Genomic DNA, 14,218 nt, shown 5'->3' on the forward strand with positions numbered 1-14,218 from the left:
AGAATTCCCACAGCAGGGCATATCTAATGACAAATCTACAATCAAGGAAGCATAAAGAAACATTTACTTCTAAGAACATGTGATGTTGAGAGATATTTCATGTAAATAAAAAGAAAAAGTCTGATAGGGAAATAAATTTTATTTTCAAGCTTATCAGAGGATATTTACAAACAACGGGATGTATAAAAATATAAAAGTACTTAACAGTGTCCTTTTGAGGCTATAAATCTTACATGAGCTTTTCATAGCATCATAGCACTATTTCTTGAATGAATGTAACTTAATTCATCTAGGGATAAGGATATGAAACACTGTAACCTACTGCTGTCAAAGTCTGCAGTAAAGGTAGGAAAAAAAAGGAATTAAAAAATCAGCTATTTTTACTACTCTGAAGAAAGTTTACTCCTAATGTACGCCTGATTTTTTTCGGTTCCTCGGCTATTAGTTGCTTGTGGCTACTACTGTCTGGCCCCATAAGTCTGCATACGTGGTCAAGCAATCTCCTCCAAAGGCCAACAGCATTTTTTTTTAGTACAACTTCAAGAATAAATAGCTCATATAGTATTTTGGAGCAGAACAGACTTCATGGGGAGAGACATCAGCCAGGTCTTCTACTTCATTACTAGCCCCTCCTTCCACCATTCCTGTTGTGCTTTTCCAAGTGACCAAGCTGGCTTTTTTCCTCCCTTAAACAAAAAACCCACAGGAAAACCTGAAGTGACAGCTCAAGTATAAAATCTGAAGTTTAAAACCAGACTGTATCTACAGTTTGGATGGAAGATAGCAATGGCTTCACTGAAATTTGGTCACTTCAGAAGTAGAAATTGAAGTGGGGGGGGGGGAATAATTAAAAAAAAAAAAAAAAAATCCCTGCTTCCCTTGCCTAGTCTGAGCAAATTCTAGACTACCAACTGATTGTTCTGGTTCCAATGACATAAAACAGCACCTCCCTGAAGCAGTCCTGAAACTCTGCCTTAACAGGATAGCAAAGTTGAGGGACAAATTCTGTCCCTTCTGAATTCCTTTGCACCGCCTTGACAGCATAAAAGGGGGAGGGTAACCCCAAGGGTAGGAGAGAGGCAAGTCCCATGGCACAAACCTGAGAAAAACACGTGCTATGAGAGGGGACACGCCATGGCTGGAAAGGCTGAAGTGCTCTGCCTGCTGCTGGCTGTAGGCAAATGCCGTACAGACTGCACCAACGTTTTGTACGAAGCATGGTGTACCCTGACAGAGAACCCAGAGTTCAGCCTTTACCAACTTGAACACCTACAAGATTCAGTGGCAGTTCAGGTAAGGGCAATAGGAAAAGAAAAGGTGCATCAAAGACCCAAACCTACCTGTGGGTACATACTTCTGCAACTGCCACTGACTCTACTGCCACGTCACTGTCATTGCAAGCAGTTGCCAGCCCTGAAATAACTGTGTAAAAATTTAGGTATATCTAACAAGTTAGAAAAGGTCTGCTCACCTGTTCCTTACCTGAATAATAGCAGTAAAAGAAAAAATACTTATGTACAGATACACACACAGAAGGATATCTTTGTAAGAGAGAGAGGAGATACCCCAAAGCCTCTCACTGACTTTGCAGTTCAAACCTGTACAATGTTTTAAGTATTTCAAACCAATCTCCAGTTAAGCAGCTTAGCACATCGATGATATTTACAGCACCTCCCAGCAGCACAGCAAGATTTCACCCTTTCTGTTTTTTAAAATAGGACAAAAAACCCACAACTCTTCCATTTGCATTTAGCACCCATGGCCTCAAACATTTGGAAATACCATGAACTGTAACCATTACACTGTCCTCTGAGGGAACCATTTCAAGAGAATACTGCTGCTTCCTCTCTGTTGTGCCACAAGTCCAGTAAGTGATTTGGAATCCATCAACTGAGGCATCTGCCTAAAAAAAACCCCTGAATTCGGAGTTGGTATTGGACTCTTCATTCAGCTCAAACAACAATGCTGAGCACAGTGAAGACGACAGGAGGGGCTGCAGGTTACGGTCAGAAGGCAAAGCCCTTTCTCCTACAAGCCAGCTGCCCTGGCAGAAGGAACAGGTGATTTGATGTCCACTGTTACTCCTAGGTTTTGAGCAGAGTTAAGATACAAGCTAGCAGGCTACAAACTACTCCTGATGCAAGTCCAAGGAACCTTAAAAAAAATAGAAAAATCTTAGAAAAATTTAAAAATGTAATTACTCAAAACAACAGAAAAAAGCTGCATGTATTTTTCCCTAGTCTTCCGCATCCTTCTGCAAGAAGCTGTTTTTCCAGAGTGAAAAGATATGCTACATCGAGTCTGGTGTGCTCTCTGTGCATCACTTGTGTGGTTTGAAGGCAAAACGCCTTTGGTGTGTATCCATGACATGTGCCAGCCTTGCACAGCAACACACTGTTGTGGCTTATTGCTCTGTTTTAACAGACAAAATAAAGGACTAGCATAGCTTTGATTGTCATCTCTTCAGATTGTTGGCCAGCATTTCAAGAGGAATATAAGTAGTTATAGGGTTTTCTTTTTTTGGGCATCCAGAAAAAGTTAAATTCAGGCCAAGTTAACTGTCTTTAACAGCAGCAAATTATTTCTTCATGCAACAAATTATTTCTTCATTTATAGAACTGTATTCAACTTAAACCACCGTGTTTTGCTATTAGCCAAGGTATTCTGCACTGATTTCTTTTTACAATCTCTTTTCACCATGCAGAGTTTAAAAAATGGGAGACACATCTAAGTTACAGAAAACAGTCCTCTATGGCCTAGTAAATAGGGATTAGAAAACCATCATAAAATTCTTATTGTGTAGGCTATAAAAAAAAAAAAACACCCTTGAAAAACACACAAACCATTCAGTCTGTACACACTGCACCTCACTAATGGCTTTGTAGCCACACAGCTTGGTGAAATGTTATCCAACAGGGCTTATCCCACTGTCCAGTAACTACTCATAGTTTAAGTCGGAGATGGAAAAAAGCTTGTCAGACAACAGTCTATTCTTATGTCAATGCAGGATCCTCTGGGGCTTTATGCACTGAACTATGCATACAGCATTCAGAAAGAGCAACAGCTGTTCCAAAACTTATCTTCAGTTTCTGTCTGCAGCGTCCTTCTTTGCTGCAATTTTGCATAATGTATAATAAATCAAGGGTCTTCCTCCATGTCATCTGGATTAGGAGCCATAATAAAATGCTGGGGGTACTCAAGGTTGTGTTCATAAGCATGTTCTTTCCAGCGTGCATCATCACTCTCATGCGTAATGTAACGCTCTCCGATGCGTGTTTCAAATTCTCTGAGGTCAAGCCATGTCTGATAATCCTAAGGAGTAAAAGATGTAAGGAAGCAATTTAAGAAACAGCAGCACTACATTCCCACAGACAAATTCTGCAGTTTGTCTCTACTTTTGGTATAAATAACCATATAATCAAGGTCTGTTTAAAATACCACCCCTCGAGCAAATACCCCAATAGTGTCCACAAAGAATGGTTCAAAATTGAATAGACTAGTATCTAAGGTTGTAATACTGTAAATCATGAAAGCTTTTTGCAACAAGAATGCTATGTTACCTTTATTATTATAAAAAATTAATTCTGTGTATGCAAATGCATGAAATTATACTTGTTCCAATATTGTTTGTACTCAAAATCAACTGGATATTCCCCTTAATGTCTTTTAAGTTATTTGTATGTGTGGATATATGCATGCAGCATTGTGAAACCACTGTGAAAGTAACTTGCATCAAACAAGCGGATAAATTCCATTCCGAACAATTATCTTCCAAAATGACTACAACGTACAGCACACACCAGCCTGTGTGTCCGCTTTAGCATGGAACAAACAATTTTTGTCTCCGTACTGATCTCAGTGGGGCTCCGCGCACTCATCATGCGTTCTGGAGAGAGGCCAGAAGAGTAAAACTCTATGTTGGTATCAAACAGACTATAAAGGGTGGGAGACAAATTTCTCCTTGAGAAAGAAATGGTTAACAGATGGGCAGAATCCTGGAGTACATAGAATGTAAAGCTAAAACCAGAAATACTCAAGGCCTCATGAATGCTTGTTAACAAACTTTGATAGAAGCAGTTTCAATAAGTCTCTGAAGGATTCAGTCCCAAAAAAATCATTGTTCACCCATTATAAACGTAATGAAAAAGGCAGATGGGTTTACCTGTAACCATGGGTGACTAAGGGATTTATCAACACTGAAACGTTTTCTCATCTTCACTTGAAGCAAATTGTTTATTAAATCAATGGCTGACAAAGAAGAACAGAAAAAAATTTATATTGTTTAAACACTAATCACCTCTATCATTATTCACATGCTGCAGTGAAAGTGAATTTTTTTATATATGTGTTTGTGTATATCCTAATGAACTCTCTTGAACTTAAGCTCTTAAATTTTATATTTAGCTTTGCTTATGTTAAATGAGGATACAAACTAGGTACAGGATAAGCTTCCCCACCGCTTTGATGGAAACACTAAAAGCTTTGCTATATTACTTGTTAATGTTTTTCCTTACTGATGTTAGTGATTTTCAGAAGTGCTACATAACTCAAGCATAATCCTGTGTTCCAAAATTATGTGGGTACTTCTTCTATTCTATACTTTTGTATATGCCCTTCCACATCTACTTGTGCATCAATTATACATTACTAATTATACATTACTAATAACAAAGCTGGCATTGGAGAGCTCTAGAGATCAACCTCGTAAGCTTCCACATTGCTCAGATCTGACATTTAGACTGAGGCTGTGTTTCAATTGCTAATATACAAAACCAATATTCCAGATTCAACTTTGAACCATTTCCGTAATTATAATTTATCTAAAGTACATTTTGACATCAACATTCAGCAAATACTCACAAATGGTTTAATTTTTCATTGGGAATTTTGGGAAGTTTCAGGTTATTCATCCCAGTCATCATGCGTGCAATTTTTCCTGCTAAATCTACTGGCTCCTCCTGCCCTGAAAATGATCTAAAACATTATATTTGACAATTTTTCTTTCCTAAATATATATTTATCCATTTTGGCATAGCCTACTAAATTCAAACTCTCTCACACTTCTATCTGAATGAACCTTGAAGTTTAAGCATCTGAATTAATTATCTACATATAAAGACATTCTAATAGAGAAAATCAATTTATTACCTTCACTAGAAATTTCCTTCCAAGGATTTGGTGGATACATAAATGCTGCATTTTGAATCTGATCATTTATATCCTCGTCTTCATTAAACGGGAATGTACCACTAAGGCTCACATAGACAATAACTCCTACTGACCACATGTCTAGAGAGCGGTTGTAACCTTTACTCCTGAGCACTTCAGGGGCAAGATAAGCAGGTGTCCCCACCACAGAGCGCCTGAAAGATTTTTCACCAATGATACGTGCAAAGCCAAAATCACACAGCTTCACCTGCAAAACAAATAGATTTTGGACTGAGAAATCATTGCTTGATCTCCAAAGCATGCTACTGCCCAAGACCAGAGCAGTATTTGGTACCATTTCTGCCACCACTTAAATACCACGTGCACTAAATCACAGACAAAACATTGCATAAGTCAGTCAGCTAAGGTTTTAGGTTGCTGGTTTTGCAGGCTGTGGATCAACCATGCTTCAGACTAAGACCTGAACAGGCCTTGCACAGACGCAGGTCTGAGGCAGTCTGTGTAATACATGGCCACAAGTGCGCAAATAAGGACAGAAAACCTGATTTCAAACTCAGCTCATTTTCAGAGGCAGACCTGCACCCTCACAAGGCACAGAACCAAAATGTCAAAAAGCACATGAATCCCAGGCAGGTCACATTCCTCTTAATCATATTCCTGAAGCTGGAGGCTTCAGCTACAAAGAAACCAAACAGTAAGTTTTCACTAGAACTGAGACTCAGCCAGCTCTGGGCAGAACAGTCCAGTAACCATTCAGGTAAAATGCATCAGCAGCTGGTGCTTACACTGATGCTCAAATCATCATGGTTCTGGGATGGTTCCTTAACTTGAACATAGCAGACACCTGTACAGAAAAAAGGATCCAGATGAAGTCCAGCACTAATCCCAGGTTCATAAGCCCTCCTCAAGGTGTAAGCAAGAGCAGTGTGCTAAAGGTACACAAGTGACTCTCCAAAAGTCCACTCCACTTTACATCAATGTCTTGGGACTAGAAGCAATTCCCTGATGCTGCCTAGCAGATTTTAATTTCCATATATCCTCCACAAAATCCGTACTATCCAAGGTATCTAAGATAACAGCTGCCTGGGTTAAATGTCAACAATACATAAATACTAGTATCACTGAACAGCACTTGTCTGACAGAAATTAGCTATTTAGTTCATATTACATTACATATCACACACACTGATGACAGACATGTGTGACTAAGGCTAGTGACACACGAGCCAGTCCCTGTTCTCAGCAGCCTATAAACAGGACGGACAAGAGTGAGGAGGAAGAGATGCATGACATGGAAAAAATTGTTTCCCAGGGTCAAACAGCATTAGAACAGAAAAGGAGGACTGGTCTTGAAGTTTCTAGTCCTGCGCCTTTTCCACTGGACTATCCTCACTAATCCAGAATACCGATTTCCACTCACTCTTCACAAGTGTAAAAATAGATGCAGTCTACACAGCCTTTTGCTAAGTGCTGCAGTAGTTGTATTTCTCAAGCTCCTTGGAAGAAAGAATGCTGGTGCACAGCATTGTTGAGACATGATCCATGTCTGAGGGGAAAGACACTGAAACAGACCATTAAGCATGGAACTAGGCTAAGGGCTGGAAGGAAAAAAAAAGCAAACACACAGAAAAACAACAGAACAAAAAAACCTATAATAAACATAGTTCAAGCAATTCTAGACTTTGTCAGTTGAACAATCCCACAAGGGGTCACTTTAAGCTGAAATGCCTGTATTTCTTTAAAAAAAAAAAAACAAACAACAACAAACAGAAAAGTGATGAAAGAAGTATTTTTTAATCTTCACTCACTTGAGGGAATGGCTCTGCTGACGCTAGTAGTACATTTTCTGGTTTTAAATCACAGTGCACAATATTCTTGAAGTGTAAATTCCTCAAAGCAACCAGTATCTACAAAAAGGAAAGAACATTTCCAGAACTATTCAAGTGGAACAAAAGTGTCAAAAGCCACACACACTAAGCAAGACAGTAATTTGTATCAACAGAGTCTCCAAAAATTATCCCATATACACTGTGCAAGTACTAGATTTTTTTTTTAGCCTATCAAGACTTGGAACTAATGGTTTTGATTTTACTTCCACCCCCCCCAGCTTCCTCTCTGCTTTTTGAATGCTTACTGTTTTGATATGAATCTTTGGATACCCATAATGTTGTGTCTTGGGCAAAGGGCAAAAAAATTAATATAATTAACTTTCAAAATTCTTGCCATGTATATTCAACTTTCATTGGATGTGCAGCCCTCTGTGTTGTCTCTTAAACAACAATGCATAAAACTCCCTCTCCAAAATCCATTCTCACATGGCTACAAAAGACAAATCTAGCCTTCCCTCTCAACGAAGAGAGACTCAGTGCTAACCTGAGTGACCATGAACTTCGTTATTCGTTCTGGAAGTCGACTTTTCTCACTGGAAAGAATCATCTCTAGCATATCCCCATGCAGTTTCTCCATCACAACAAAGACCCGTTCCGGGGTTTCAAACATACATTCCAGGTTCACAATCCCAGGGTGGTGCAAATTCTAAAATAAAGTAGTATAGGTACATCATTAAAATAGAACTGTATGAAATATCCTGAATTACATGAAAATATTGCACCTCAAATCAAAAAGCAGTTAAGTGGAGAATTAGAGATGAAAAAAACAGAATGTCTGAGGCAAGAAAGCAGCTTGAAATACAAACATCAACCCATGAAACATGCTGATTATCACTACTAAGACTAATTTGTTTTAACACAAACTATCTATAATGATTGATTTTACAGTTGGGAACACTCAGTAGCTTGAGTACAGAACATGCAAGAATAACACTACTAGATTGAGAAGCCAGCAGTGGAAGACAGTCAAAAATAGAGTCTCCTGCTACCTGCAGGAGACAGCACACAACCAAAGTAGTTGTCTTCAGTGGATCCCCTATAGGGGGTAAATGCCACTTCCGAATTACCAGTTCTACCAAATACTCCAGAATTCCCCTTCTTCTAAGATTCCCTCTTACAAAAAGATTCAGAAGTCGCACACACAGACTTATTAATCAATTCAGAGTATTTACACACACAACAAAATCTTATTAATGGCTTGATCAAAAAATACTTTTGTACCTGGAGAATGGCTACTTCATTACGAAGCTGACTTTCCTGTTTAGTTGGAAACCTCATCTTGTCAATGACTTTGATAGCCACATCTCTTCCAGTCTTCCTGTGTTTTCCTAAACAGAAAGTCAATGTCAGACATCACAAGGCAGAAGCAACTCATAGCTATAAAACATTACAGCAGAAATTCCTTTTTGGTGAAACAAGTATATTTTGTACAAATGTAAAATATTACTATATTTAATTGCAACTGGTATATGAGTAACTAGAAGTGATGGGCCTCAACAGCAAAGTTGTAGATATATTTAAACCGGTTACTACCTTGCTGTCAGGTATCCACATTGAAACTGGATGTATTAGGTGAAGTTTTTGTTTGTGCAAGGGACTTTCACATTAGCAAGTAATACCTACTCCCACAGAATACTGCCTCTCCTGCAAAAACCAAACACACTACTCAAGACAAATATGAAGAAAGATCTACAAATCTTCTTCAGTGATTTCATCCTTTTATGGGTTCCACATGCACAGGAAATTATACCTAATAATCAGGAACGTGTGGGTAGTTACGTGCCACAAAGAACACCACGTTAACACCCAGGAAGCAGTCTGTTGTGATCAAAAAGCTTCAAAAGGTTGTGGTAAGAAGCAAAACGTGCTGGCAGCACCAAATATTACTCCTTGCTGCAACCTGCATCAGCTAAATGAGAAGTATTCTGCAATACACAGTGAGGATGTTTCAGGGGCTCAGAGAGCAGCTGCAAACGCTTACCCAGCTTCTCCACAACTTCTAAACCAAGTTCTATCACAATCACAGGGCTTGGGAACGGCTCCCACAGCTGCTGCCCCCGTCTCAAATGGCACCATGCATGAAGGGCCAAATCCAAGCTTATCTCCACAGGCCCAAGGGAGGCCACTTGGGGAGACATCACTCAAGGTCCAAAAGGGTTTACAGGGTTATCAAAAAGGACTAACAATTGGAGAGCAAAAAACCAGATTTTGTAAAGATTTCATTAGTCCTAAGAAAAGCTGACACTGTATACTGGACTGTCACAGACAACAGCATAAAGCCAGAAGTCTTGAAAGACAGAGGCCTGTGGAGGTTTTGCAATTTTGTCTGTAACATATCAGAAATGTTTACATCCACACACTGCCCCCACCCTCTCCACAAAAAAAAAAAAAAAAAATAATCACAACACCTAGCTATAATTAAAAAAAAAAAAAAGTCCCTGATTCAGAGAATGTGATTCTGGTCCCACTAGACATCAAATTATATTGAAAAGCAGCAGAAATACCATCAATTTCAAACTAGATGCAAAACCCAGACGACAAATACGAGGCTGCAAAATAATGTAAAGCAAAACCACCAAACTAGCAAAGCACTTAACTACAGAAGCTAGGCTAGCGCTAAACATTGAACATGAAGAAAGATTAACAGAAAAGCAGCTAGAGAATTCCTTTTCTGAAGTAAACACAACCAACCAGGTTTCAGGGCAAGTTTTACATCAGCAAGAAACTGCCAGGAATTTTTTTTTTCCTCTCTCCACTTTTCAGACCCTTCAAAACTAACCAAAACAGGCAGAGGGAAACTGTTCTTTCTGAAAGAAACAGGAGTAGCATATCAATATCCTATAACTTCTTGATCTACAATTTGTAGATGTTTCTCCAGAATAGGGAGGACAAAAAAAACCAAAAACACAACCACAATGCGAGCAACTTAATTTTACCTTTATTTGTTTAAAGAAAAGGTTTTGTAATCATTACTTCAGTAAGCCTACAAAGAAGTCAATATTAGAAGTTACCAGATCTAGCCTCCCCAAACACCAGCAACAATTAAGCAGTGTGCAGAGCCAACAAATAAAATTTTCTTTTCCTGCTCTTTCAGCTTGTGATTTTATCTTAAGAAACTGAGTACACTTACTCGAGATATTTTAAGGCATTGTTAAGCAGAAAGATTTAATGTAATAAAAGCCTTTTATAAGTATTTATTATGTGAATAAGCATTTATAATCAATGAATCCTGAAAAATACCAAGCTGAGATTTATTTAAAAGGCAATTTAGAAGAGTATATGTAGAAATAAAATCAAAACATTGAACTACTCTCTCTACATTTGTGCATGTGCTACTCATAAGAGAGGGACCATACTTTGATTTACACTATGCTTTAAGAAATATAGAGGAAAAAAACCAGACCTCTCACAAGAATGATGCAAAACTAGACCATCAAACAGCATAATAAAGTATTGAAATACAGAGTTGGCACACAGAAAAATCATAGCTACAATACTTCCTGACTAGAAAGACAACACAACAGAAGCAGAAAGGTTACCACTTTTCAATCATTAGTTATCACTTTTTCTTTCTTACCAGATTTATGGTCTGTGGTTCTCTCAACACTTGAGATATAACACATGGTATTTAATAATTTTTTTAAAAAAAGAGAGAAACAGACTTCATATGATGCATTTCTAGTATTTCTTCTTTTTGTGATAAAAGTGATAAAACTACATCTGGAACCTATTAACAAAACTGAGATCTCTTGACAAAAAATTCCTCCCTGTACTTTTTTCTGCTGACAGAAATTTGTAGTGCAACTGTTTGCATAAAATATGTCAATAATATATTTGCATAAATACTATCAAAGCATAAAGTAAAAGATGTGTTTTTCTAATTGCTTTTGGCCACATCTCTCAAATATAATTGAAAACAGGTATAACTGGCAGCCTCCTTAAAGACATGACTTCTATTACTGTGTAATACAGACAACAGTGTTAGAATTTGCAATTTAAAAAAAAAACATTAACCAAGGCCAAATTAAGCCTACAGATTGCTTTGTATTTGACTGTGGTCAAAATGCAATGCATATTCTAAACTGATCGTGATGCCAATGCAAAACTCTAAATTAAAAAAATGAACTGTAAGAAATACTGTACATAAAACGTCAGAGAGACAAAGTAATCTAAACAAAACTTTTAACACTATAACATTATAAATTTCACCTAGACATTCTAGATTCAGCTAAGCAAATACAAAAAGGCTAATTATATCAAGCAGACAGACATTCTACCTTAATAATGCATAATGGAATCTAATGTAATTTACCTCCATATACAATACCAAACTGTCCAGAACCCAGCACTTCATCAGCAAATATTTGGTATACAGAGCTGATATCCTAATGCATGAAAAAAAACAAATCATAAATATCAGGAGTAATCAAAATGTTCACGAGCACATTAGTTCGTCCTGGCTAAGCTGTATTTACATCTGACGTTAATCAAACTCTGTAAAGGGTGCCATCATTACCCTGAACAGCGTGGAAAAACACAACAAACTTTTCCAGAAAAGGATCCACTGAGCTGCACTGTCAGCAGGGACACACATTCACACAAACTAACAGCTGTACCAGGTAAGCAGGACAGAGATTTCTTCAGCTACAGTACCCTGCTGCTGCTTTCTCACCCAGATGCTGCTACTACCCATCACTTTGTAATACCCAGCTAAACAAACACCATTATTATACAATGCATATGACTCACCACATTCTCCTGGACCTGGCAATTTGAAACAGAGATGCTTAGAGATAACTCTTCTGCAATAAATAAGATATAACTGAGTAAGTAAAAAGGAAGGGCAGGCTCTTTCCAGTAAAAAGAGGAAAACAAAACAAAAAAACAAAAAACCTTTACTGACTTCTAACTCAGTCATGGTGAAACAATTTTTATTGATGTTCTGTTGTTCTGCAGAAACATCATACCCTGGAACTCAAATTTCACAGATTGATTAGATAAACAACCCTGGGAGTTTTGGTGGGATTATTTGTTTATTTTTGTCATATTGCTGATTACAAAAATAGTAGAACAGTACGAGCATGTATACATTAGAGAGCTGGAGAACCACAAGCAATAGTAATGTGATAACTGTATCAGAGTTCATTAAACTACTAAGAACTTCTGGTAGAAAAACACAGGGAAGAGGACCAGGCAGATCCCTTATAGTCAAATGAATGTGGTTACTAATTATCTGTGGCATCAAGATATACAGAACTAGTGCATGAGAAAAGGAAACAAATGAAGCAAAGCAAGTAACAGAAGACCTGATAATTTAAAAAAGCAATAAAACTCATAATATAACCAATATTTGTTTCATGGACAAACTATAGAAGCATATTGATCTTTGGAATATAAGAGCATGTCTAGAAAGTGCAATTTGCAAGTAAAAGCACAAGATAAAGATATAGACTATTTCAGCCTGCAGCAGATGCTGACACAGAGTTTTCATTACAGGAATAACATTACAAGAGAGATGTCAAGGAAGGCAGAAAACAAAAGTAGAACAAATTCACAAAGAAAGCAGATGGAAGGTATACTACAGATTTACTAGCACTTTGAAAAGAGCCTTTATCACCCTAATAAGAGCCTTGAGCTTTAGAAACAACTTCAGAGAACAAAGAAAATGTCTGTATCTGATTTTTGCCTCCTGTACTTCATCTCAAAGATGGAATTTGCAGACTTAAGAGAGCAACAAATACTAGTTCTCAATGACACTATGAATACTGCATCTGAAACATGAACTGGAATCACAGCCTTGCATACGTCTCCTTATTACTGACTATAGTCAAGTCTGTACTGGAATAACAGTAAAAAAGACAAGGAAAAACAAGAAAGAAGGCAGACAAAAATTTACTAAGGTCAACAAGAACTGAAGCAAGGTTGAAACAAGGTAACTAGAAAAGTGTAGATACAGTTTTTGAAACTGTTTAAAGAAAACACACTGAACCCCTCTCTGCAGATAGCTACAGAATACAAAATATCTGTTAAGTAGAGATTGAGTTGCTCTTTACACATAAATCCATTTTTCTAGTGTCTGAAATGCGAAAGAGCAAGGACTGAAAAAATTGTCACTTCTGCAGTAATGTCAGGATTCCATATGTACCCTATACCAGCTAACAGTTTACTAAACTACTTTCTCATTTCAGGTCAGAAATATCCCACCCCAGCCTGCAGGTGCAAGCTCAGGAAGGTCTCCTTCCCATGGGTCAGACTCAAAGAGCATCCTCATTCCTAGCAAGTATGTGGTATAATTGACAAGCTAGTGTCTTGGCAACATTTTGGCACTACACATTCCCTGCTGCTCCAAGTTTGCCAAGCATTAGCAATGCCTCTCCCCTCTTTTGGTCTTCTCATTTAAAATAATATATTTGAGCTTTTTTTTTTTTAACTAAAACTTTAATTTTCTTAAAGGTTCTTGGGTTACATTATATGGCTCACAGTATGCAGGAAAGAGAGGGAGGAATAGACATTTTGTGGGCTTTTTAGAGTTTAAAAAATGACCTGATGAGTTGCCTAAGCACATGGGAAAGCCATTCCACAACATACACTCCTACAATCCTAAACATGATAAAATACTTCCTCTCTGTATCTACCTCTATGGCTCTTTTCTCTACCACTGTCAAGTTTTACTATAAAAATTATTATTTCTATGTGCAAAAATACTGATTCTCGCAAAAGCAACTGTCTTTACAAATCTCTCAGCAACAGTAAGCCTTCAGTTCTAGAAAACAAAGAGACTGTTTGTATATGTACATTTGGAACTAAGAATTTCTTATCAAAAGTCACATTTTACCTACATATAAGGCCAGTTATGAGGTACCGTCTTACAGGAATGTTTCTCCACTGTAATTAAATACAGATACCGGTACTGGCATTTCAGACCATGATTGTATTTTCAGAAAGTGTCTTTACCACAGACTAGCATTTACACGTCCTTAACTGTTGCTGATGCAGAATAACCAGATACCAGAGAAAAGGAAACTAATCTCAGAATCTCCTGCAAAAGAAAATTTTACTAAAAAGATTAAGGAGTAGCTGAAAGATGAAAAGAAACCAAAGAATGAAAGCATAAATCTGAGTACAGAATGTGAATTAATGTCATTGCAAAGAACAAGGAG

At 37.6% G+C, this 14,218-nt stretch overlaps 1 protein-coding gene across 3 annotated transcripts in view; it reads right to left on the reverse strand.

Moving 5' to 3' along the window:
• Positions 1–121: 121 nt before the first annotated feature.
• PRKD3 (protein kinase D3) overlaps positions 122–14,218 on the reverse strand; it is a 43,383-nt gene continuing 29,286 nt past the window's right edge. For all 3 annotated transcript variants that reach the window (XM_065833848.2, XM_071806188.1, XM_071806187.1), the window contains exons 12-19: positions 11,808–11,860; positions 11,371–11,443; positions 8,280–8,386; positions 7,543–7,704; positions 6,978–7,076; positions 5,149–5,416; positions 4,163–4,248; positions 122–3,312 (exon numbers count right to left, since the gene is read on the reverse strand). In XM_065833848.2, coding sequence (XP_065689920.1) covers positions 3,139–3,312; positions 4,163–4,248; positions 5,149–5,416; positions 6,978–7,076; positions 7,543–7,704; positions 8,280–8,386; positions 11,371–11,443; positions 11,808–11,860 — 1,022 coding nt within the window. In that variant the 3' untranslated portion in view covers positions 122–3,138. The remainder of the gene's footprint in view (positions 3,313–4,162; positions 4,249–5,148; positions 5,417–6,977; positions 7,077–7,542; positions 7,705–8,279; positions 8,387–11,370; positions 11,444–11,807; positions 11,861–14,218) is intronic.

This window comes from Patagioenas fasciata, chromosome 3 (assembly GCF_037038585.1).
Source record: "Patagioenas fasciata isolate bPatFas1 chromosome 3, bPatFas1.hap1, whole genome shotgun sequence".
NCBI lineage: Eukaryota > Metazoa > Chordata > Aves > Columbiformes > Columbidae > Patagioenas > Patagioenas fasciata.